The 26,431-nt window shown below is 36.8% G+C and overlaps 2 protein-coding genes across 3 annotated transcripts; one reads left to right on the forward strand and one right to left on the reverse strand.

The window, feature by feature from the left end:
- Nucleotides 1–590: 590 nt before the first annotated feature.
- Nucleotides 591–15,843, forward strand: LIN9_1 (Protein lin-9). The gene is made up of 12 exons (XM_051208079.1): nt 591–678; nt 5,916–6,075; nt 6,111–6,207; nt 6,244–6,567; nt 6,602–6,948; nt 6,986–7,194; nt 8,963–9,043; nt 9,097–9,225; nt 11,343–11,447; nt 14,184–14,255; nt 14,311–14,405; nt 15,599–15,843. The coding sequence occupies exons 2-12, from the start codon at nt 5,931–5,933 to the stop codon at nt 15,720–15,722; spliced, it is 1,728 nt and encodes a 575-aa protein (XP_051067352.1). The 5' UTR covers nt 591–678; nt 5,916–5,930; the 3' UTR covers nt 15,723–15,843.
- Nucleotides 15,844–16,994: 1,151 nt separating this feature from the next.
- PPIL2_1 (RING-type E3 ubiquitin-protein ligase ppil2) lies at nt 16,995–26,408 on the reverse strand. Of its 2 annotated transcripts, XM_035731344.2 has the most exons (15): nt 26,339–26,408; nt 24,413–24,499; nt 24,271–24,366; nt 24,142–24,204; nt 24,055–24,106; nt 23,850–23,993; nt 23,632–23,791; nt 23,424–23,575; nt 23,295–23,370; nt 23,047–23,243; nt 22,843–22,994; nt 22,741–22,797; nt 22,620–22,689; nt 19,350–19,551; nt 16,995–17,240 (listed from the first exon to the last, which is right to left on the reverse strand). In XM_035731344.2, exons 2-15 carry the CDS (start codon nt 24,442–24,444, stop codon nt 17,050–17,052), a joined length of 1,644 nt encoding a protein of 547 aa, XP_035587353.1. In that variant the 5' UTR covers nt 24,445–24,499; nt 26,339–26,408; the 3' UTR covers nt 16,995–17,049. The 2 variants fall into 2 exon arrangements, with proteins under 2 accessions (XP_035587353.1, XP_051067353.1); XM_051214207.1 differs by lacking the exons at nt 23,850–23,993; nt 24,055–24,106; nt 24,142–24,204; nt 26,339–26,408 and having other exon boundaries at nt 24,413–26,277.
- Nucleotides 26,409–26,431: the final 23 nt, after the last annotated feature.

The raw sequence follows: 26,431 nt of genomic DNA on the forward strand, positions 1-26,431 counted from the left end.
AAACTCTTTGCTAATACGCTTTTTAGCAGCATTTACCATTGAAGTGGCCTCGGTCAGCAAGTTCTTTGCATTTGAGCAGTACTGCTGACAAATCCATACGCAACAGTCCTCACAAAACCACTTTGAAGCCACAGGCGTTAGATCCGCTTAAACTTCGTGGTACCATCCTCTTCACTAGTCTCCCTGCATGCCGGTTTCAACGGGGTGTCGACGGCCTAGGTGATGGCGATTGCTTTTTTTGCATTGTACAACCATCAAACAGAGGTTTTTATAAAGAAACTAGATACTATAACATCCAGAGACAAAAGAAATTGATGACCAAAAGAAAGTGGAAAAATGTAAGTTGCTAGAACAAAAAGGGCCAACTAATATAGCAGAAATAAAGTACTCAAAAGTACTCAAGACAAACTACCTTGGAAACAAAAACGATACTCTTAGAGAAAATTTATTTGAAATAAATTCAATTAAAATGTAAACGATAAAACTGTACTTTTCAAACTTTTTAAAGAGGAAGCTCACAGCAAATCAACTGATTCGATATAGTTATTATCTAAAACAAAAACTATTTTGTTTAGCCAGGTCGGAATATTACTGATAAGACGTATGAGGTAAATTCATATAGTGTGAAATTCTAGGTCATCGTGTTTGATGACTAGGTTTTTCTAGACCTAGGTTCTAGTACGTTACTTTGGGTCACGGTATCTTTTTATGATTTTTTAACTTAAAATAATTGACACTCTTCGAAAAATTCTGATGTATTCATTTGGATATTACTTACCAGCGGGAGAGTACCTTATATACACAACTCATTATTTCACTAGGCATATCAATTTTTGAAACACACGTTGCATCTGTCACATCAAGTTAGAAATTCCACGGTGCTATTGTGTATGGCTAACATGATTAAGTAGACTCAAGATATATTATTGTCACCGCGAAACAAGTTTACTGGTTAATTGAAATGCATGTTGTTTCAACAAAGGAAATATCTTCGGCAAAACTATTGTCTTAGGCTGTAAATTCGTATTCACAAATGTTTTTTGCGTATGATATGGCGTAAAGTAAAAGAGTGTTAGAAAATTGTCAAAGGTAGTCAAACTTAAGTATCGATTGTAAAAAGCCATGAAAATGAAGTGTTGTATAATTTAATAAAGTGATCAAAGTTTACCGAAAGAACTCGATTAATAAGTGTTGTTATCCATAGATGGGTTTCACTTCGAGTCGATTAAAATTGTCAAGCATTGGGCAAAATTAGCGTTGCATCTTTTGTCAAAACAATAAATAATTATCACGAAGTTATGTGGTTCTCTAGGAGGTAGTAGGGGACAATAATTTCCGCAAAAGATCCTAAAGACATATGTCTACTTCCGAAAGGTAAAGAAGTTGAAGAATAATATAATTAACACGTGATTTGTAAAATTGGGATGGGTGCTAAGACCATAGAAGGATCAAGAACTAAACATGGCAGTTTTGCACATAGAGATCGGGTTTTAATTAGCAGGTTGACAATACTGCAGCTATGTACAAATTTCTTATCTAAATCTTCGAGCCAACTCGACTTTTTTAGATGATCTTGAACGGTGGTTCTCTCCGCTTACAACAGTTTAAGTTATCACCAATTATTCATCTTGTTTATCCTGACCGCTGTTGCTACCTTGACGTGGTGGTCGGGCTTGCCTATCGTGATGAAGCAACCGAGCTATACTGGCTGGAACAACCGTTCCTCAAGGTCCTACCATGTCAGACAGGTCGGTTGAAGAGTGGTAAGACTAAAAGCAACAAACCCAAGGTCCGAAGGCGAAGTCGTACTGCTGACTGTACAGAGGTGTGACAGCAGTAAGGTGTTTCCTTCAGACAACCAGCATGATAGCGATGCTGCCTTCCCACAAGGAGGGGTGGGGTTAGAAAAGGTCGACCCTAAAAATGTCACACCTCACCTTACCTCACGGATTTCCGTCTCCGGCGGTAAGGCCCTTTTGAAGAACGGAGCTAACACGTCAAAAACCTCCCACGAAAAGGCCGTGCGCGACCGGCCTCAAGCAGTTGTCCCTTGGGCACTGCGGTCACGCTCTCAGGTCACTGAAACCGCCTCTAATCCAATTTCCTTTTCAGGTACCTCCAGAAGAACCCTTCCACGGTGTGGGCAACCGGGAAGTGATAACCGCCCTCATACCTCTAACAGTACCCAAGACCATTGTATTCATAATCAACCTTCCTCTTCAATTCCTATTATTCCTCCCACATCGACTTTCAACTCTAAACTTCCTCTTTCGGCTTCCTCCTCAAGTGTCACCATAGCCAACGATTCTAGTGCTCAAAACTCTGTTCCAGGTCTACTGAAACCTCGCTCCAAACTACACATTGGAGCCTTCAACGTACGCACCCTATGTCAAATCGGTCAGCAGGCTTCCTTGGCTAAAACCCTAGAGTCTCTTTCCATTGATGTATGCTGTGTCTCGAAACACGCATACAGGATTCCAGTGTGGTCATTCACTTGACCTCACCTCGGCAAAACGGAGAGCCAACGAGATACACTCTACGTGTATCTGGTGACCCTATGGCCAGTTCTCGTGGACTGGCAGGTGTAAGCATAGCACTAAGCATGAGGGCGGAACAAGCACTGCTGGAGTGGATCCCCGTCAACAGTCTATGTGCTGTTCGGCTAAACGGCTCCGTAAGAACTCGGAAGGTTAGGGACACACGTCGCTGCCTTTTCGTCGTTTCTGCCTACGCTCCCACTGACTGCAGCTCAGATGATGTGAAAGATGAATTTTACAGAAAGCTTTCTGAACTTCTTCAGAAAGCTAAACGCTCAGACATGGTACTCGTAGGGGGTGACTTTAATGCTCAGATAGGTAGCTTAAACCAAACAGAAAGGCATTTAGGTGGGTATTTTAGCATTCCGGCACAGCGAACAGATAATGGTGACCGTCTGCTGCAACTGTGCTCAGACAATCGCTTATTTTTAGTAAACACAAATTTTAAGCATAAGGAGAGACATCGTCTAACGTGGCGTCCCCCTACACCAAACCAACGATGGACTCAAATAGACTATATTGCCATCAGTCATCGTTGGAGAGGGTCGGTAGAAGATTGTCGCTCATTCTGGAGTACCTGCTTGGACTCCGACCACGCCCTAATACGAGCACGCATCTGCTTGCGCCTCACTGGACGCAAAAAAGCCACATTAAAAAGACCCATTAGAACTGAGTTGAGTAACGAGAAAACCAAAAATAGGTTCCAAGAACAACTGAGTTCACAATTAGGTAGTTCTGAAAACGAGGCTGACTCAGATGTTGCTTGGAAAGACATACAAGCAGCTGTGGAAACAGCAGTGACATCTGTTAGCGACTTAAACCACAGAGTTACAAAGAACCATTGGATTCTTCAAAGTCTATCACACTGATGGATTCTCGCAAACTCGTCCCATCAGGTTCCGAACATGATGAAGAGCGACAACAAATCAGATCTAGGTTAAGAAAAAGTCTAAGAAACGACCGTGAGCAGTGGTGGGCAATGAAAGCAAAAGAGATGGAAAAGGCGGCGACTATAGGGAACACAAGACAGCTTTACAGACTAACAAAAGAAACTGGAATTAATAAGTCAAGTGTAAGTGAGATTATATCGGAAAAAGACGATACTCTCATCTGCTCCCAGTCCAGACGTTTAGAACGATGGGCGGAACATTTCAGAGAACAGTTCAACTGGCCTTCAGCTACTCTACAACTACCCTCCATTCCCAGACAGTGTGAATGGAACATTGAAGTAGGTCCCCCAACTCTTGCTGAAGTTCAAAAGGCTATAGTTAATCTGAAACGAGGAAGGGCAGATGGACTGGCTCCAGAGGTCTTTAAGGATGGTGGTCCAATTTTAGCAATTAGGTTGACTAATATTTTAGCTAAGATCTGGGAGTTAGACGTTATCCCATCTAACTGGTCACAATCATTTATCGTCCCAATATATAAGAAAGAGTCAAAATCATCCTGTGACAACCACAGAGGGATTAGTTTAACTAATATAATATCTAAAGTACTAGCCTCGATAATTATCAGACGCCTAAGACTCGTGAACTGCAAACACGAGAAAACCAAGCTGGCTTCAGACCTGGTCGTGGCTGCATCGACCACATATTCACCATTCGTCAGACTCTAGAACACAGGGATACTTATCGGCGTCCGACAATGGTGGTCTTTCTCGACTTAAAAGCAGCATTTGACTCTGTAGATCGCGAGATTCTGTGGCAGTGTCTGTCATTGAAAGGCGTACCCCAGAAGTACATAAACCTTGTGAAGGCTCTTTACTCGAACACTACTAGTCGAGTCAGAGCTTATGGCGAACTGTCATCTACTTTTGCAACCTCAAGTGGTGTCCGTCAAGGCTGTCCACTTTCCCCATTTTTGTTTAACTTCATCATAGATCTACTGATGGAAATAACTTTCTCGTCGACTGAGTTCTCGGGTATTGATCTCCATCCAGGAGGTCCACTTATCGACTTAGAATACGCAGATGACATAGTCCTGTTTGGTGAAGACGCTGACAAAATGCAGAGTCTTCTGGTAGCACTGAGCAACAATGCCAGAATGTTTGGAATGCGCTTCTCTCCCTCTAAATGCAAGTTGTTGCTTCAGGACTGGTCTGCGCCAACACCTGAACTAAGGATAGGGAGTGAAGTAGTCGAACGCGTTGACAACTTCACTTATCTTGAAAGTCTGATCAGCCCTAATGGGTTGGTGTATGACGAAATCTCAGCACGGATTCGAAAAGCTCGTTTGGCTTTTGCCAACTTACGTCACCTTTGGCGAAGGCGAGATATCCGTCTATCAATAAAAGGACGAGTATACTGCGCGGCAGTTCGTTCTGTTTTAATTTACGGCAGCGAAACTGGACATTAAGAGTAGAAGACACTCGTATGCTACTAGTATTTGACCACAGATGTCTTAGAAATATTGCTGGCGTCTGCTGGGATCACCGGGTAAGTAATAGTGAGGTTAGACACAGGGTATTAAGAAATGATGGTAAATCAGTTGATGAGGTTATGAATCTTCATCGGCTGAGATGGTTGGGCCACGTGTTACGTATGCTCGAACTCCGATTACCACGACGTGCAATGCTATCCGGTATTGGAGATAGTTGGGAGAAAGTTAGGGGCGGCCAAACCAAAACGTGGCATCAGTGCTTGAAGTCACTAACTTCTAGTCTGAGCCATGTTGGTAGATGCAGACTACTTGGTTGGGGTCCGCGTGACAATCGTAACCAATGGTTGGAGACTCTTGGTGACATGGCTCAGAATCGATCATAATGGCGTAGGTGTATACACTCTTTGTCTTCCCTTAAACTAAGAGATTAAAATCACTTTATATCTTTCTTTTTACGAACCAATTCTTTCTTCTTGTACTATATTTCTATATGCAATCTTTCTCTTATATATTACCACCTTTGACCTAACCACTGCTATGAATCCGGTGTTCATCTTGTGTGCTGATGCGGTATGGCAACCTGGACCGATGCACATATGTGCCTGCTCCTACGTTGTAGCTGACTGACTGACATCTTGTTTATGTAAACTATCTGGGTATTGTACTTAAAATGCCAAAGATCTTTGTTATTCTAAAATGTGGCTGTCTGAACTGATCCAATTTTGTGCCAGTTTCTACATTATGTTGTGTTTCTTATAAAAAGGAAATACACTATAGCCATTACTGACCTTAATTATAAAGCATTATTAAGTCACATTGGCTGTAGAATCCAACTGAAATATTTACGAACCGGATCGGCTAAATAGTACAACTGCTCCTTATCAGTGTCAAATCATGGGGTAATAGCTTCCCAACCAATTCAATGTGCCTGAAAATGAGGTCACTAATGTTTCAGACTTATAAAGTGCTATAAATTAATGTCAGTTTTCTCATTTTTAGATTTTCGTCAAGACTATGAGTATAAGAAACTCAGCAGGTGTTGGCTACGGCACACACAACTGTGAAATACAAACCCAAAGCTCTGAGCTCGTTAATAGTCAGTTTCAGTCTTTCAATCCTATCGATCAATGCACAGATACGAGTTATATTCTGAACTCATGTAATTCATAATATGCTATACGACTAGCTTATCAGATCCCAAAGAGCTTCAAAAAATATGTTGCAACATGTTCACCACCCCTAAGTTTTGTGAATGGTTGAAGCATGAGTGGTTGTATTCGAGCATAGACAAGTATGTGGTTTTTATATCACCATATATTTTCCTCAGGGAAATATTTCTAAGGGTTAATGACTTTCAGCTGATATTGCGGGAATACTTTCCTACCTTAAAGTCTCGAATGTTAAGTCGAGTTCATTGGTCAACTATTCGACGGATCATAGGGAGACCACGTCGTTTCAGTGCCACGTTCCTCTCTGAAGAACGGCACTCTGTGCAAGTAAAACGTAAAAATATACAATACATACAGCACATCATTTTAACAAGTTCTCTTGGTCCAATGGCGTCAGAACATTTAGATAATCTTTTATTATGCTTGCCACCGGCAATTCGAATTCCCCTTCGATTACCAGTTGGTATTAGAGTATGTGTTTGGTGAGTACATGTCATTTGATTTAAGTCCATTTAGTCTTCACACTCCCATGCAGGGTTTATATCTTGGACTGATACAAAATTCGTGTCCAGGTGATGGACATTATGCTGTTTGGGTTGATGAGTTAATTATTTCAAATGATTACATGGAAATGAAATCTTCCAGATATTACGGCTGTCAAATTGTTCCAGAAGAAAATGTTTTTCCTTTACCAAATCAGTCGTTACCACCTTCTGTAACACTTTCAGAGATTCGCAGTTATTTTAAAGAAAATATAATAAACAGTGATGTCACTGTTTTTTCGTCTGAATTTAATACTAACTTCATAAATACCATGAATAAAACGGTCGAATCATCTAGTAATCGTTTACATTGTGTTGTTCGTAAGTAAATCTCCAAACAAGTCTAATAATTCATTAGAATCATCACCTACTTGTGGACCTTTATTAAGTGAAAGTGTATGTGGTGCAAATCATATACAGATGAATAATTCACAAGTTTCATCAGGAGATCTTTTAATCCCAAAACCTAAATTCGATAATCCTTCTGTAATAACATCACCGTGTTCAGAACAAACATCTTCCCAGAAAACCGACTATCAGTCTTACAATAGATTTCTTATTAATATTGTAAGTTATTTGTTAAGTATATGCTTGTTCTTTTTTGTACCTTATAATCGCTTTTGTCGAGCTGTTAACTTCATTATTGAGTCATCTCCTTTTTTGTTTGTGAAGAAATAATAAACTCGATAATCTAGTCATTGTTAAATGTAATAGCAATATGTGGCTAGGTTTTGAGTTGTACTTCGTTCTCGGTAACTGTTTGAAGTATCGATAAAATTTTCGTAAATATTAGAATTCTTTTTCAATAAATGTTTAGAACTAGGGATCAGTTGGAAAGAAATCAGTGTACGTAATACTATGGAGTAATTTTAGCTCATTAATTTATACTCCTTTACTTGGTTTAATTTTAGAAAACTCTCATAGCAATTTGATTGTTCTATAAATTTACAAGGTAAAATACAGAAATTCTAGTGACGATATGACAGTAGGAAATGATTGAAGGGTTAAATCAACCGAAATGATGCACAGAAAAGGTATATAAAATGAGATATCATTCATAAGGGTTTGTGTTTTCCCCTTGTCGATATTCAGGACTGAATTTCCGTGTCTCTATTGGATATATGGACCCTGATTGGTTTCCTCAATATTACCCACAGTTACTGGTTTTTATTGTAATTTTAGATTGTGGATATCAGTGGAATGCATAGTGTGCGTCTCATTCTGTCCGGGATAATGATTTAAAAATGTAAAGGTGGATAGGTGATAACAAGGCGAAATTGAGCCTTGGGCATCAGTACATCGAGTCAATTTGCTTCAGTATGGTAGTAGAGAACAAGAAAAACAAATATAAAATGAGTGAAAAGATTAAAGCAAAATAAATCGTGTGATAAGTGTTTAGGTTTAAGGGAAGATATAGACTGAATTAATCTCTATCATTGTCATTTCTCTTGAGCTCTATCACTAAGAATCTCCAAGTAAGAACTGTTTTTTCTAAATAGAATAGACTATTAGTGATTTCATGATCAGGTACTGTTATGAGTTCTCTTATTAAGTCCCAGCTACTCTTATTGCTTAGTAACTTTGGACACTGACTCACTCGACAAGTCTCCAAATTGAGACACTGTTGAATAGAAACGTAATTATATTCCAAATAACAAGGGTGGATGTAAATGGGAATCACAATAAGAGAAATGTTAGTATATTTATAATTTTTACGTAAGAAGATTTTAGAGTATTCTCCAAGTATCCTCTAACTGGTAGGTTAGGAAATGGCCAACCAGCGTGCCCCAACATAATCCTGCATGGAACATGCTTTTATCTAATCGATATGCAGCTAACAGTTGCGTAGTTTGATTTGGTAACCGTTATCCATTTTCCGATCTGTTTCAGCCAACTGCACTCAGCACTGGTTCACAACAATTAGATAACTTAACTTCTTCATTTAGTGATTCACTCTTGAATATATGCTATTTAAATACAAAATATGAACACATGTATCTTCCCTCAAAGCCCTCAATAGGTCTGAACTGTTTATTGTTTTTGCTTCCATGTACAGCATGTGATATACTTCATTTGTATATCCATCATTTGAGGGGAAGACCTTTGCATTCATAGGTATGATGCTTCCATTGTCACTTCAGAAATTCTCTGTGTTATACGAAGTACTTTTACATAAGATATGAAGGTTTGCTTTACACCTTTGAAAAAGCCGCGTTCTTAAATCACAAATTAAAACACGTTTAAAACCTAGAGACAGTTAAATTTTTCAGTGATGTTATGAAGCTTTTACTTATCCCTAATACCTTCATTTATATTTTATGCTTATTTTTAAAAGATTAAACTTCACAAGATTTTAGAGAGAAAACGTTCATCAATTGAAACATTAAAACAATTAAATGATACTGCTGAAATAAAGGTAATTTTGTTTATCTGAAGTTAGTAATCTGCAATTATTGTTCATCCTCAAAGCTTTCAGAAAACCAGAATAACATCACTGTACAATTTCAACATACTTATGCAAAACTCATATTAAATATAGATAAAATTAATCGAGAATTAAAACATTATATGAATCAAGTACTTCTATACGTGTCAACTGTAAGTTCACTTCTTTAAAATACAAATATGACATTAAAATAAAATGACTTGTATGATTTAAATTTTCAGCTAAACATGTTTTCGTTAAATTTTGGAATTATTGCTTGGCAAAAAACATGGTTAATTGTAAACTATTTAATTTTGAAATCAACTATCCATTGTATATTCTTAAATATATGGGTAACATTAAGAATTTCAGATATATCGTCCGTCGTGAAAAACAGTAAATTGTGCAAATAGATTTTTACTTTATCAGAAACTGATCTAAATAATAATTTTGAAACTGTAAAGTATAAAACTGATTGATGTTATTGATTCTCTACAACGACCTAATGTATTCAGCAAAAGCTGGGATTTTTTTAACGACTGTCCAGTTTTATAGTCTACATCACGGACTGACTTTATTGAGACAAGCATTGAGAATCAGAAGTCAATGGACAGATTTTTTCCTAGCATTGTACTCCTCAGTAGTGTGCACTTATGGAGTCACTGGAAATTGAACCTAACACCTTCAGGTTGCGCGGTGTCTGCTTGTCTTTTTGTCCACAAAGTCAGCATCCAATGTTTCACACGTTTAACTTCGATTGATTCGCGAGCTGGTCAACTGTCTGATAAGAAATATGAAGATTCCGATTTGTTTTACTCATGTGTACTAGGAAATATATTATTTCATCGTTCTCCAAATACAAATCTGGTGATTTCGAATTCACCATTTTCCATGTTAATGTAGTAATCCATACACCAAGTATAGGTTCATGTTCTTAACGACATCTGAACCTGGAACCAGCCGGTTAAATGCTGAGTAGTATAATCTCTAGGCCACCCTTTCCGCTTTCCATATTACTTTCTGATACTTTTTAATCGTTACAATTTTGAAACTTTGTAAATGTATTATTCATTAACGCTTATTTGCATTGTTTTTTCCCTACACTTTATTAATTCTTCTTGTTTTATGGTTTTTAATCGATGTGACAAATTAAACTAACACATATGTATATTAGCTTCTTTGTCGTTTTTCTCTTTTGAATTCTCACATTTTAAAACACAGTCGAATGGGCTACTATATATAATTTCATCATGTTAGGATTATGAAAAATCTTTGGTGCTGTATTTGTTTTACATTTATTCAAACTATATTTCACGTCGTTTTTCCATAATTTTAAAACAATATCAGCGGTCTCTGACTTCCTTTGTGGAGCGGTTGGCTCATTGGTTAAGGTGTCCGACTTTCAACCATTACGTCACAGATTCGAAATCCACCCCACCTATTTCGGTTTAGGCAACCAGGTAATATCATCAGCCCCCACATTTGATGCGTCGCTTGACATCACCTTCACGAATCTGTACCTGGTAGTGAGATAATAATAACAGTAATCTCGCGTCCTCCATCCATAATTTGGTTTCTGTAATGTATGTGGTTGTTTTACTCAGCCCTTTTCTCATTGTTGCCATGAGGTTAATTAATCACTTCATTTGCCATATGTTTTCGTCTTTAGAAGTTTAACAAGTAGAATAATAAATCAGAAAAATGTACTCGATAACCAAATACTAACCATGATCAACATTTCCTGTTTTTAGGTTTTTAAATGTTCCTAGTTACTCCTAGATTCTTTTACAGTCGACAGGTGTTACTCCTCAAATCTTTTAAGTCTGTCAAACCCTATTTAATCCTCAATACAATATGTTCAGATAAATAAAACACACTTTAATTTATTGATATTAATGAACGTTTCACTCCAGATATTAGGAACTACTTCGTTTGTCCTATCTAATTTCACTAATACGAGTCAATTTCTTCCTGAAAATAATGGTTTGAATGCAAACTTCGACTATACAAATAATGTGGCTGGTTTCCCGATAGGTTTAACGAACTATTTGTTCGTAAACTCGTATTGTACGATTCACCCAACAATTACATTGTTTTTAAGTCACTTATCCTAAGTTTTACCAACAGACATCCACCTTGCACAGCTACAATTTTCATGATGTAACCGTTATGTCCACCGATGCGATGTTTCTTCTGTCTGTTGTTTAGTCTCTATTTTCCATATCTTCTTCGTTTCGGACTTATTGCAGTGCACTGTACAATCGTCTTTCTGCATTTTATTTTCCTATAGATGGCACAAGAACATAACATGGTAGAATTAAATTCCGTTATCGACTGGAGACGTCGCTGTGATGATGAAGCTCAAGAAATAGTTAATCGGATGAAAGAATTACAAGTAATATGTTTTTGAAATTGTTAGAAAGAAAATAAGTAATCTGAAAGTCTAAATACATAAAAAAAAAGAAGGACTGGTTTAGGAAAACGTTGAACTTCTTGGTCGAAAACTGGGTTAAAATCGTTTGTCTGATTAGCTAAGTTTTCGAATTAAATATGTGTAAATTTTACTGACTGTCCCGAACGTATCTGCTACCTTGACATAATAATTAGGCTTACCTATAGTAATGTCAAAATGGAGTTGAAAAGGTGATTTTTGACAGTAAAAGCAATCTAGTGGGTTTATACGTTATTCTGTAAAAACTATTGAAGTTAATGCAAAAATTAACTTGCAAAAGGATAGCATTAAAAACACTAAAAATTGTTACTGAAAAGTACTGTCAAAATCATATCGATCCAAACTCTTAATCACTCAAGCGACACAAAATTGTTGATTCTATCTGTTCACACGTCACGGATATTTCTCGATGAATCATTCTCTTTCCCATGTATATATATGCTCGAATCCTATTAATAGCCTTTGGCTTGCCTAGATGTGCCTTGATTCGATTTGACTATAAACTCGCCTCTGTATTCGCTAACACACAAACATTAGCCTTTCTGCTCCAAATTCGCTCGATGTGCTTATAACATTGTTATCTGTGCTATCCGCTAATAAACTATAGTCGCCGCCTCTTATTGCATTCTGAATTCGAACACTTGGGATTTATGTACTAACGGTTATCAAGGTGATTGATTAACGAAGCTAAGTCACTACAATATATCACAAAGGTTTCATGTATCGGATGATATGTTACCGACTAATCTTTGGACTTCAAATGTGTTTCGTCGCAATTACCGATATATGTGCCCAAACCTTGCATTCAAATCTTATTAAAAGCCTGAAAGCTTCAGAAACGTAGTATACATTTCTAAATAATCCTGAAAAAGTGTGTTCTGTCATTTTTTAAATATTCTACTCAGCTTTAGATCTGAAAGCCCTATCTATGGGGATAAAATTGTGCGAAGTAAACCACCCGACCGTTGCTGCTACCTTGACGTGGTGGTCGGGCTTGCCTATCGTGATGAATCGATCGAGCTATACTGACTGGAATAATCGTTCCTCGAGGTCCTATCATACCAGACATATCGGTTGAAGAGTGGTAAGATCACAAGTAGTAAATCCGAGGTCGTACTGCTGACTGTACAGAGGTGTGACGGTAGTAAGTTGTTCCTTGGCAACGAGCATGATAGCGATGCTGCCTTCCCATAAGGAAGGGTGGGGTTAAAAAAGGTTGACCGCAAAAATGCGCACCTCACCTTATCTCTCGCATTTACGTCTCCGGTGAAAAAGTTCCAATAAGTATGTTGTTAACACGGAAAATACCATGTACTCACTAGTGACTAGCTTTGTGAAGGAATTCTCGGAGTTCTAATGAGAAGCCGTGACTAGTGGAGCTATTCCGTGTCGGGTAGAAACAGGTATCTACCTCAGTACAATGGGAGATGGTCGCGTAATTTCGTGGATTGGTCGAGGTTAGACACTAACACTGTTGGATGCCGGCTCAGTGGTCTAGTAGGTTGAGCGTTCGCGCTCGAGACCGAAGGCCCTGGTTTCGAATCCGGCGAGCGGGTTCGTGGGTGCACACTGCTGTAGAGTCCCACAATAAGACGAAGCGATCGTCCAGTGCTTCCAGGTTTTCTATGGTGGCCTAACTGAAATCGGTTCATGATCTCGATCAATAAGTTGAAAATCTCCAAAACCGTATTCTGATGCTCACATAAAGGTCGTGTGTTACCGACCTCAAGCAGTTGTCCCTTAGGCACCGCGGTCACACTCTCAGGTCACTAAAACCACCCCTGACCCAATTTCTTTCTCTGGTGCCTCCAGAGGAACCCTCCGACGGTGTGGGCAACTGGAAGTGATAACTGCCTTCATACCTCTAACAGCACAAATTCAAAACTTCACACACGTTCATTTCGATAACCTAATCAATCAGAGAAACGATCTTAATCCAATTCCCAACTAGGGATTCAAATGTTATGCTGAACCAATCTTTTTGCTGTTATGTCTCAAAGGAAATAGTCGATTTATATCCTTTATTCGTTGGATGTCATGTTTGGAAGCCCAGTTGAATGTTAGTTTGAAAGACAGATCTGGTAGTTAACATTAAATGTTACTACAATGATACTTCCTCTACGTACGCTATCATGACAGCTAACTTAAAATCATATTTTTGAGCTTTACATTTTATATATATATGTAATTACTTATTTGATAACATAGTAGTTTGTGTCTAGTATTCAAGATCAGAAAGTAAAGTTCAATTCGTTCAAATCCTCTACGAATTTATGTTCATCATTATTGTCTTCGGTGACAGAAGATCAGGTCTAATCTCAATATATCATTCAATATACCAAATGATCCAGGATAATATCTACATACTCCGTACCTTACAATCAATCTAGGCGTTGATGCAGACCATTCACAAAGGAGCATTTTGCATTTAATGCAAAAAAACACGTCTTGAACATACCTACATTATTACTCAAGTTTTTGAGTAGACTCTGGATTTTATCCAGATCTTCCCAGGAAGGAGATCACATCACCTTTTTTTAAAATTGCATTCGATAAGCTGGAGTGCTTCAATTAAGCTATTTTATACTTTTTAACCAACATTAACAGTAATTCACCTTGCGATAAAAAGCTAAAGTAAATTTTCATTTTGTTCATTGAACCATAAAAATTTCTTTTCAGACATACAAATTAATTAATGAAGACAAATTGGATCTTGTTGCTAAGCTTATTTCTATTCTCATACATTTAAGTGTAAGTTAAAATTTTAATGAATATAAAGACTATTCATCATAAAAATAAAATATAGAATTTATCTGATCATCGGTACATGAATCAAATCCCAGCGTGTATTGACGACATTCTCAAAGAGATTAAACATGGTATTCACCCAAATAATTTGAAGTAAGAATATTTGATGAATTTGTTACATGTTTACTGCTTGTATTATGGTGTTTTTTTTATTAAAAAAAAGATTAATGTGACAAGTTTTCAACCTATCTATGTATCAATCAGGTTTTCTGAATATCTTCACACTTAGTGTACATTTACTACTCACTCACTCATACTTTCTTCATTGAATAATTGTGTCAGTCAGTCAGCTACAACGTAGGACCAGGCACATATATGCATCGGTTTAAGTTGCAATACCTCATTAGCACAACAAGATGAACACCGGATTCATAGAAGTAGTTAATTCAGAGGTGGTAATATATAAAAGAAAGATTGCAATAAGGATATAGTACAGGAAGAAAGAATTAGTTCATAGAAAGAAAGGTATGAAGCGATTTTAATCTCTTAGTTCAAGGGAAGACAGGGAGTGTATACACCGACGCCATTGTGATCGATTCTGAACCATGTCACCCACAGTCTCCAACCATTGGTTACGATAGTCACACAGACCACAACCAAGTAGTTTGCATCTACCAACATGGCTCAGACTATAAGTTAGTGACTTCAAGGACTGGTGCCACGTTTTGATTTATTTATTTAAACACATAAACATTGGTACAAGGAGGCACCAAGTAGATATGCGCCACATAAATCATTCGATTTTTGTGAGGGCTGTGATACTGCCCGAGTGCTCAGACCGAAGCAGGTGGTTTTCTTAGGGGGCCACTCCCCGAGCCTTTGACCTGAAGGTCTGATCCACAAGGCAGTGGGGCATCGTGTGGAGATGCAGTCCCATGGTAGCCGGTGACCAACGATTGGTTCATACGCCATTTTATCCCGCAGGATACTGGAGCCCATGTGCACCATAGATTTGGAATCCGGTTAAAACGCCAGATATTCGCTTTTCGTCCTCTCAATTTCGTAAACACCCCCGCCACGAGAAGACAGTGAGTAGGACTTCCCTGGCAGAGGTTGTATACGCGTGAGAGAATTTCGAGAGGTAGGGCCCACCCCACTGTCGGCCATACCAGGGCATTTGGGGGCTACGTTTTGATTTGGCTGCCCCTAACTTACTTCCAACCATCCTCAACACTAGTCAGCATTGCGCGTTATGGTAATTGATGTTTAGGCATACGTAACACGTGGCCCAACCATCTCAGTCGATAAATAATTGTATCGCTATTTTTTTATATATTTTATTACAGATGTTTTGAGTCTACAGTGGAAAATTTTATTGGACAAATTATAAATCCAATTACAAATACTATCTATTCACGAATGTATCAATATCCTATGATGTCGAATTCACAAGTTTCAGACAATATTTAATATGTTAAATGTTACTTTCTTTTTTTGGGGGGGGGGAAGGGGCTAATTTCTCTTGTTCTATTTATTTTCATGTTGATTTTGAGTTCATTATTTGTTTGTTTCTTTTTATTTTCTTTTTAAAACTATTTATTATTTAAAAGGATCAATTTTTAAATAGGATACTATCTGATTGTGTAATGTATTTCATAATGGTTATTGTATTTTATTGAACATATGATATGTTTCGACAATTAATGGTTTTTATGTTTTAAAGTTTTTTGTCAGTAAAAAAATTGTAGTAAATTCATCATCACATTGTTTTGTATATATATAAAACAGATCATGTTTTCATAATTAGGATATGTCTTAGAGTTGATTCATTTGTCAGTCAGTTATATAGTTGAACTCCTTTTCATTTACTGTTGTATCAATAGTAATGAAGTCATTTTTAGCTTTCACATTATATCTCTACCAAGTTTAGTAATGTGAATATAAGAATTTGAACTTTATTGATAAAACTAGTTTAATCAACTGTTATTCCAACTCAGAATCTCTTTTCATACACCCAACAAGTTTTCTACTGAATGTCTCGAATTCCACTGCCAGCTATTCTATAAAACTTGTAAAGAATGGCTATTTTTAGGTAATCCATTCAGGACCTACAATGCCAACAGAGACTAGTCAAGATTAAGTCTTAAATATCAACAATATGAGAGTTTAAACCCATACTAACTAAAAGCAATATACCCGTTGATCAAATTAGTGCGTACGCCAATTCACTAGCTTGTTTAAAGCGATATATGATGGGTTTGAGTATCGACGTAAGCATCAATCTTGCGTTCGAGTACTTCCAACTGACGAGTTACGAATAGCGTGAAACGCGCGTGCTGGATTCCACTGTTTATCTACTCCTTGTTTAGCCAATATCTGGTTCCTTGAGGTTCGTCGGATAATTGAGAGGTTGTGTTGATCACATGATCAGATGTTTAATGTGTACATAATACTTCTATTGTAACAATTATGAATTAGTCTGTTAGTCCTGTAAGCAGAATTCGAAACTATTGAAGATGTTCCCAGTGTGTCACAATACACAGCATATACTTTATGAAATTAAAGGCGTATTCTCGAAGTTCTAGGTTACAATTTAACGCCAATTCAGCGCGTGCATAAATATTTTGGGTGTTATAGCGAAGGGATATAAAAACTCTACATCGTTCTCACTTCAGTTTTTGAGAAAATTTCAACTGTCAAAATGCCATGTAGATGTGAATCATGCAAAATAACAAAACACTATTTGGTAAGGAAAAAATATCTTTGATAATATACAAAAATCCGTCGAAAAATAATATCACCATGAAGAGAAGTCAGTTAACTGTGACTTTAATAAAAGTTTCTGCTTCTTACGTAAAACATCTTCAATCATCTGTAGACTAGAATCAATATCTTTGCCGTGCTTATTGGTGATAGCTTTAGTGTCAAATTGATCTACATCATGAATAAATTTACCAACACCTGTTCGATACACTTGTTTTGCAATTCCTGAAAGTAAATCATAATGATATTTATAAAGTCATATATTTAGAGGAACAGACGGCAAACTGTATGGGAAAACTAGTGAGAAAATCTATACAGTAGTGCTTAATTGCTTGATTTGTACTCATATTTTCTATATCAACGTTATGTTCCCATTTGCTTAATTAGGAGTAACTGGATTTTTGTAGTGATATAATATAAAGCAACAAGTCTTTCACTTGATTAATACGAATTGTCCTTCTGATTGCTAGAATTAGGAGGAGAATCGTCTTTCATTAACACGGATTACATACGGTTATAGGTTTTTGTCATATCAAAAGAGTAAACGTGCCCATAACTATTAATACGATTCCCACATATGTGTGTTATTTGTACAAGCGAGGAAGGCTTGCGTCATATGATCGCAGCCGCACCTTGCGATCCGATCTTCAGACTAAGCATTATGAATGCAAGCTTTTGGTAAATATGAAGCATATAAATTATCTGCTACTGGTATAACTTCGTACCGAAGGGATTCTCAAATGGGTTAACGTTACTTGAGTGTGGTTTTGTCGAGCAGGTGGGTTGTGTTCTTTTTCATGAATTAATTTTTTTTGTTTGATTGTCCAGCTATTGTTTATCATCCCTTCCTCATGTATGTATAAATCGGATTTACTCCAGACCATCCATCAGATTTGGATGGGAAAATGCAGATACATAAAACAAGAGAGATTTCCAGAAATGTAGCGTCCCGGTGAGAAGTCAGTCAGCTAGTGTGTTGCGATAGATCGTCTGTACACTAACAAGAACTCAACAATTCAATTACGAAATTGCTTCCAGCTAATGATATTAATATCGCTTTTCCTAGTCAAAACCATTACCACACAGAACTGTTTCGCTCCATGGTGATTGGAACTCGAAATCAGGCTATTTACTGAAAGTTTATCAGCTTTGTTACCACATAAATTTTGTTTTGGTGGGAATTTAAGTGAAATACCGGCTCATTGAACACTGAAAAAAGTTAATCATCAAAAGCTAGAAATTGTTTCTGGAACGTTCACGCCAAGTTGTATTTTTCCCTTACAAAAATAATATTAGTCCCCACTACTACGGTATATGCCAACGGTGATTGCCCTGCTTAAAACTCCTATCCAAAACTTCCGATCACGACACGAGAAAAAGTAGTCAGTGTATCTTATATTATTCGTAAAAAACTCAAGTGATTGTGTGTCACGTCTTTTGTGAGCTGTGAGTGGTTCGCCGGCGAAGATAGGAGGGCCGATTCTACGATTTGTATCAAGTCTTTATATAACTTCAATTTTTACTCTATATACACTGTGTGAGCTGCCTATACTTTGAGTGAATAAATTATTCTTCTCCGTAATCTTGTTTTCAATCTCTGGTTGTAAATCGTGTATCCGTGTACAATGTGATCTAAGTCTAATAGTTTAATAATTTGGTATGGTGGTCTAGGGTGCCCAGCCAATTATCTTGCATACTGTACATTCATATTAATAGATAGCGAACAATTTACTTGTTCTTTTATAGCAGTTCCAATATTGAGTAACAGGTATATAATTAATTAGCAGTTAGTTATGAGCGGTAACAGAGATATCAACAGTTGGTGAGTTGAATGGAAGCTTATATTAGGACAAACATACGTTAAAAATATAAACTGAATCACAGTAAAACAGTCCCCGAAATGTTATCTTTTTCTATTAACTCGACAATTTACAAAAACACTAATGTGTAAGATCGGAGTATTATTCTTCAATATCCATATTAATAGTTTAAAGCTGGCCATTTGGCTAAACAAGAAAATAATCGCGCCTTTAGAATTAACAACTCAGAAATATAAGTAAACGGCTATCTGCTTTTTATCACTGCTAATTACAAGAGTCCTCTAGCATTTTGCGACCATTAGCTGCTTTTTTTTCTACTAAAACTCCATTGACAATAAGCGGAAAACTATACTATATGAATGATGGCTAAATGGTGATAGACCAAACACAGCAACTGTTTACACAAGGGATGATTTTATCTATCTTAGTGACTAAAGAGCATCAAATTGTGAATATCATATGAGAATAACAGTTTTAGTAGCCTAACACATCTCTTCGGCACAGTAACACTTACCATCTTGTTTGTTGCGTTTAGCACGTTCAGCAGCTTCCAGAGCTTCCTCCTCCCGGCGATTACCTGGCTTCGGATGTACGTTTTTATCAGCGTTATCGATGTTTATTTCTTCACTGTAATTAGCACGTTCTTTACTTAACATTTCATCAACATCCTTGAATGGATCGACGTAAACTTCACAATTTATGATTTGTATATCTTCCTAATTAAAAATAAGATATAACCAAAAGACAATATCTGTTCATCCAATCAGAAAAGTTGAAATGATGGGTAATTAGCAATATATTAAACAGCTATGATTATATCGAGCTACACTAAGTTCTTCACTAAATAAAAAATCTCACAACTCCTTGTGCTCTTAGCTCAGAGTAAGTTTTTGTATGCAAGGCAGTGATACTGTTCATTTGCAAAAACCGGACGAGGTAGAAAGATATTTGAGATGTATCAACAAAACTTCTGGAAAACATGAGTACATTTTTGATACTCAACAACATTTATACACGTAAATCTGAAAAAAACGTCCGATTAGGTTGACTCCAAAGCTTTTTATTAGTATTTTATATTGAAATGTTTCAGTAAACATGACGTTTCGTTGGGACATATGCTACCTGCAAATGTGTGACTGAGTATTGAACTGAGGTGAAATGCTTTCTGAGACAAGAATAATTGTTATTTTTTATAAACAAAGATGGGTAGTGGGTAACAGTGGAATCCAAGACGCGCGTTTCGACATGTTTGGGACTCGTCAGCTAGATGTGCCTGCATCCCATAATTGATGATCAACCCGAGACTCGAACCCAGTATAAGAGACTGATCAACTGCAATGCTAAACATCAATGGGAAGATTCAAACAAATGCAAAACATGAATCGCTACCATTGTTGATGTTTCCACTGTAAATTCTTCCCTAGCATTAATGAACTTTCATTTTTAAAAGCCCTTGAAACTAGCGACAACGTAGTACCCACCTGCTTTTCTCATCATCAAATAATTTAAAGCTCCTTCCAACTTTTATTGTCGATTGTGCAAAGTGTATATGTTATATTCTAACGAAGAATAAATGAATGGTAACCACCAGAAATTATTTATGGACCGTTATCATATATATTCTTATTGTATAACGATTAAGTTACTACGTTATATGCATATTCATATTCCTTTTATTATAAACCTTTATTTGACCTATTGACTACTATCATACGATTTACTATTCTTAAGCTATTCCCTATTTATTAGTAACAATCTCTCACAATCGCAGACTTTTTGGCTTGATCTTGTATAATTGTTATTTTCTATTTTATGGTATGATGTGATCTGGTTTGTTTGTATATAAACCAAGTATGTCTGAAAAATTACTTATATATATATATATATATATATATATATATATATATATATATATATATATATATATATATATAATTCATATATTGGCGTTCTGTACTGAATGGGTTGGGTTCGGAGAGAAGCTACTATCCCGGAGGTCCAGTAAGAATTGTAGGATGCTTATATTGATTTATGCGTCATTGGTCCGGTCAATAAATCAGTGTTATAATTGGCGACATTATCACATGACATATTAACAAGTGCAAAAGTCATAACAGTATAGTTAACGATGAGTTTGCTAGCCACTGACTGTACAGTAGATAATGCATTACTTAAATCATATACATTTATTCGTGGTGACTATATGAGTGAACGTTTTCTATTAAGGACTTTGACAATTTTATTTAAAAAGAGTTTATTCACTTTGGGTAGAACTGTAAACCAGTAATTTGATCCATTGATTCAAGCCTGATAGATTTCAGTTTCTAAAGTTGAATAGCATCTTTCTGTTTTTTTTGCAGCAAGTATAACCTAAAGTGCTAAATCTGTGTTGAATCACCTAGTTATTTTATGCGCAAATACAGTAATCATCGATATTTTTAGTTTTCGTACAATAAAGTATACAAGTGAGTTGGTGGTTGGAGGTAGTCGACAGGATGCCCTGGACCTGTGTTTCGTGCTATTTTGGTACTCGTCAGCAAGGTATACCTATAATCTTGAGGGAACTGATGTCCCTTGTGTTATATCCGAGCGGAGATTAAATCACGAGTAACTTCTGAGACATATTAATTGACTATTATTATTTATATATTCTCATGGTATAAATATTCGGTAACTAGATTATCTATATCTATATTCCCCTTGTTATAAGCTTTATTTTAACCTATAATTTATTATTGTACGATTTACCGTTCTTAAGCTATGTTCAGTTTATTAACTACTGCCTCCCACGTTCACAGCCACTTTTTGGCTTTATTGTGTACAAATGTAATTTCCTATTTTATGGTGCGTTGCGATCTGTTTGATTGATATATATACCCAGTATGTCTGAAATAAATGATTCGATTCGCATATTGGAAGCTGGTATTTGGTGTTCTGGACTCAAGTGGACGGGCTGGGCGGACATAGGACCAATAAGGACGCTAGGCTGCTCATACCGGTCGAACGTCATTGGTTTGGTGGATGAATTGTGGTGCGTGCTACTTATATTGCTATAAGTAGTATATAACATGAGTTGAAAGAACGTAATGTCTGGCAGCAGAAGATGGGGAAGATCAAGAAAGGAAGAGCGAGAACACAATGGAATTTGTAAGAAATCGCATGAACAATGAAATGTGAGACAATGGATTGATGTTTGCAACAGCAACAGTCCGGTTTGATATGATGGAATGATATTTTGCAAATTAACGATTTACTATATGGTTTTTCTATTTTACCAACTCTGTAATTTTGTGCTGAATACAACTTCGCTGTCCTCACCTGTGTTCTCCTTCACTACAGAATCACGTGCTAAGAAGTCGGACATAAAGTCACAACACCCTGACGGATTAAATTCGTGTCACCCAGCTTCACAGTCAGAGACGTTACCATTGAGCTGTCCGGGCCGCGACTGGCCTCTTGTAGGACTGAGATTTATTCACAAATGACTGATCACTGACTGGTGGATCAATGTCATGTGTGTCAGATCCTATCGACCAAAATAGCACGAAACCTATGTTCAGGGTTTCCTCTCGACTACCTCCGACCACCATCTCATCCTAACATAATGCACGCAATGTCGAGTCACATAGACTAGTGGCCACATTGCAACTCGGTCGATAGGATTCGATCTGCACTAAGAAGGACCTGATACATATGACATTGATCACCACCCAGTAATCAATCAGTTGTAAAGTAGACAAGTACCAAACAACAAAATATCATAAATAAAATATACTCCACCTACCAAAGGTCGATCGTCTTTATCGGTTTCCATCATTTCAATTTTTCCCAAGAAATCTAAACCTCCAACAACCCTAAATTTTAATTATAATATATATATATACGATCAGTGTTACGGGACATACTTGCCGAATACAGTATGCTTACGATCCAAATGCTTGCACTTTCGGAAAGTAATAAAGCTGAAAAAATATTTCGAATAAAATAAATGTACAATTTCTACTTACAACTGAGATCGATTAGTATTCGGTCCAGAATTAGCCATAGATACAACACCACGTGTATCATGACTTAAATTAGAGACGAACTCGTCTGCAAAAGATCCACCCCATGCTGAATCACCACCAAACCCAGTGCCAGTTGGATCACCTCCCTGAACCTAAAAACAACACCATAATGAACTTTATTCACAAGCAATAAACTGCACATACAATGAAGTAGCGAATTAATCTATGAAAACTTGTATCATTATAGTAACCTGTAGAACAATGACGTAGAAAATTTTCACACGTTTTGGGGACCAAATCGCAATGCAACTCAAGGTTTAACTTTCCGTGTGATGTAACCAAACTGACGTAGCCTTTCTTTTTCACATATTTGTATCGGACTACATCATCTTCGAGAATTGCTAAAATTGGAACATATCAGTTTTATCAGTTAAGTGAATTTTAAAACAAACCCGGTTCAATTTTTGTTACTGGTTCCATAACAGTTGACGTAAGTGAAGCTGCTGCTCGACCAGTTGAATAAGTAGCCTAAGAGGGTGGATTAAGAGATAATTGGTAACAATAAGATTGTGCTTTTTTACTGTATTAAAAACGTCACGCTTTTTTCCTGTGTCTAGTGAAGTTTTCCTAGTTGAATACATATAGTCTGGTACTGAGATTTCTTTCGGCAATTCAGCTAAAGTTTCTTTGGTTTCCTGATTTAACGAACGTATAACTACTACATTGCCTTCATCTAAACAAAATATCATGGTGAATTGATTAGTAATGAATAAAATTATCTTGACGAACTTTGCTGTTCTTCTTTATTTTTCACATGATAAAAAGCGGAAATATTAAACTTTTCCAGTTGTGTAGGATCTTGTATTGTGATGACATCATCTTTTGTAAATGATTCAGAATTGAGTAAGTCAAGAAAATTATTCGCCTTTAAATTCAAACGTTGAACAGCCTAGAAGTATATGTGTAAGTATATTTAATTACTAAAATAAATTCAGAATCAACATTACATCAAAAGAGTATACATTCCCCGTTGGCTTAATTGCAACAATGTGTGTATTTTCATTAAATACTTTGAATGTTACAGGGCAATGAAATTTCCCATCAGAATTTCGATGAAAATTTAACTTAATTAATTCACTCATTTTCATTTTCTACAAAAAAGAGGGAAAACAATTAGGAAAAAGTACTGTTATGGAAGGTTGATTTACTTACCAACCCAGTAACAGGATTAATACCATACTTTTTCAAAAACGGTAAAATATTCCTGTATATTACATTTCAATTCTTTTGTTGACTTACTCTAAGTCGAAAATTATCCCCTCTTTTGTACAATATGGGTTTAAAAAGGGTTGAAAGGAGATGCTTAAGTGAAAAAAAACAACCAATAAAGGTTAACGAAATAGTCTTTAAGACAAATTTCCTACTCACCTGCAGCAGTGAAATGGAAGACGTTTAAACTGTCTACCACTCTCAGTAGCACGTTTTCCACCATACAATGTACTCCACTCTGTACATGTAATATAACTTCGTTACACATGTGTACAGTTAAATAATTATAAAGACAACTTACAGTTTATCTTTCTGATGCTGTTTTTTGCCCATTATAAACAGTTACTAACCACTTGGAGGAATGTGAATAGCCAATAACAATGTAAAACTGAAATGAAATACAAAAACGTAGGACGTCACATAACAGTTCACTGGATCAAGATGCCAAAAAAGCTATAAAAGTGATGAAATGGAAACGAGCAAAGATTTAAAACTAACAAGGATAAAACGAGATAAGTGGACGCCTAGTTATAACATCATGATCAGATGAGTAAAGGGAGGATTTACGCGATCCAACCTATTTGACTGTGTATCACATTACTTAGGTTTGCTTGAACACAAACACGAACCACACTGCGGATGCAGTCAGAGCAAATGCAACTCTTCATTTTTTACGAGGACGGCTTGGTGCTATCACCCCAAAATTACTTCTAGCACTATAAAACATTCGCACGACTTAAGCTCGGAGTTTGTTACGTCAGTGCATTCTTACTCTGGAAAAGATGTCTATTCGAATAAATGAAGAGAAGGGGCAACAAAGTGGGTGGTAGGGTTGAGGAGCAAATCCTACGAAGGTAGACTTCAATACGTTGAATTATTCTCGTTGAGCTGCAGGAAGACAAGAGGTGACCTGGTAATGGAATAAGGAATAGTAAATATGCCAAGCAACATCAACATAAGCATACTACCAAAACCTCACCACCACGGTCCGCGAGGCAACAACCGAAAAACTGCATACCAAAGAAAACAAAAATCAAACAGGAATTTACTCTTCCTCATTAAGGGTTGAATTCATTTGCAGTGCTCTCCTAGCCGAGGTGACTACAGACTCCTCGGCTGATAGTTTCAAGAGTGTTTACAACCACGTGCACACTCATGGATTACTACTCCCCATTCGGAATAGGTGTACCCAAGACATGTCTAACTTATTTGCCATTATTACTACCACAGGTTATAGGCTGATGGCAGAAATAAACCAGCCTATTCCAATCTCATACCTTACCATGTTTACTTGTTGTATTTACACTTCTGTTTGTTCATGTTGTTGTCAATAATTTGTTTAATTACTGCTTGGGATTATCTTTCTCCTTTTCTTCTTCCGGAAAAAGTTCCCCTTTTAATGCTTTGCACACTACAATTAAGCAAATCCTAGTAATGTGATGACTGCTGGTTTCAGACCCTATCAGCCTCAGACAAACGCACTCAGATTACAGGATGCATAAACCCACAGATAACTACGCAACTAACCGAAACCAGTGTAATCAAGTGGCAGAACCAAGCCCCTCCAGGTAAATATCATTAACAGACCTAGAACCGTAGCTAAAAAACGAGAGGAGAGTACAAAGACAACAAAGCAAACACGACGTTGTCACGAAGGTACTGAGTATGAGGTCGAATTTCAGTGAAAATTATGGGTCGTGACGTGTATAGTTTAATTCTATTATGTTGAAATATAAAGAGAAAATACCCATTACACAAAAATTTGGAGGATTAATGTGGCAGAATCACAGCATTTTGCCAAAGGTAGTGACAATGTCGAAAATACTTTATGAAAGATGTCCGTGACCCCGGAGAACTATGGAGACCCCAAAATTGGTAAAATCGAAGCACTAAACAGAGATTCGAAAGAATTTCCCTAGTCTAAAGATCTTGGGTAAGTTCAAGAATAATTTTACCAGAAACACCTAGACCTGTGCAAGAAATGCAACTGATAACCCTCATAACCGTCAAAATATTTGCTAAATTCGGGAGAAAAGTGCAGATCTGAAATAGAATTAGGTTCTTGCAGCGTGTCTCAAATTTTATTCAAAATTGGTCAATTATGTCTGAGTTTGTAGATTGTGCACATATGATATGCAAACCGGTCTCTACATGAGGAATAAGAATATTTCAAGCGTTTTAGAGAGAGAGATGAAAGTCGGAATGAAATTATACCATATAAATTTACTAATATAGACAAAGGAACAGCAGTTGAAACGAATAGTTACGCTCCTTTAGAAGTGCGCGCAATCGTCTTCAATTTCCAAACTTCAGTCAGTCT

Source organism: Schistosoma haematobium, chromosome 2 (assembly GCF_000699445.3).
Source record: "Schistosoma haematobium chromosome 2, whole genome shotgun sequence".
Taxonomy (NCBI): domain Eukaryota; kingdom Metazoa; phylum Platyhelminthes; class Trematoda; order Strigeidida; family Schistosomatidae; genus Schistosoma; species Schistosoma haematobium.

Excerpts from the sequence above, each read along its gene's own strand:
- LIN9_1 (XM_051208079.1), top strand. The coding sequence starts at position 5,931 with ATGAGTATAAGAAACTCAGCAGGTGTTGGCTACGGCACACACAACTGT. Across the intron at positions 7,195-8,962 it reads ATAGATTTCTTATTAATATT|ATTAAACTTCACAAGATTTT; the intron begins GTAAGTTATTTG and ends TATTTTTAAAAG. Across the intron at positions 11,448-14,183 it reads ATCGGATGAAAGAATTACAA|ACATACAAATTAATTAATGA; the intron begins GTAATATGTTTT and ends ATTTCTTTTCAG.
- PPIL2_1 (XM_035731344.2), bottom strand. The coding sequence starts at position 24,444 with ATGGGCAAAAAACAGCATCAGAAAGATAAACT. Across the intron at positions 24,107-24,141 it reads GGGATAATTTTCGACTTAGA|GAATATTTTACCGTTTTTGA; the intron begins GTAAGTCAACAA and ends TGTAATATACAG. Across the intron at positions 17,241-19,349 it reads TAAACGCAACAAACAAGATG|GAATTGCAAAACAAGTGTAT; the intron begins GTAAGTGTTACT and ends ATTTACTTTCAG.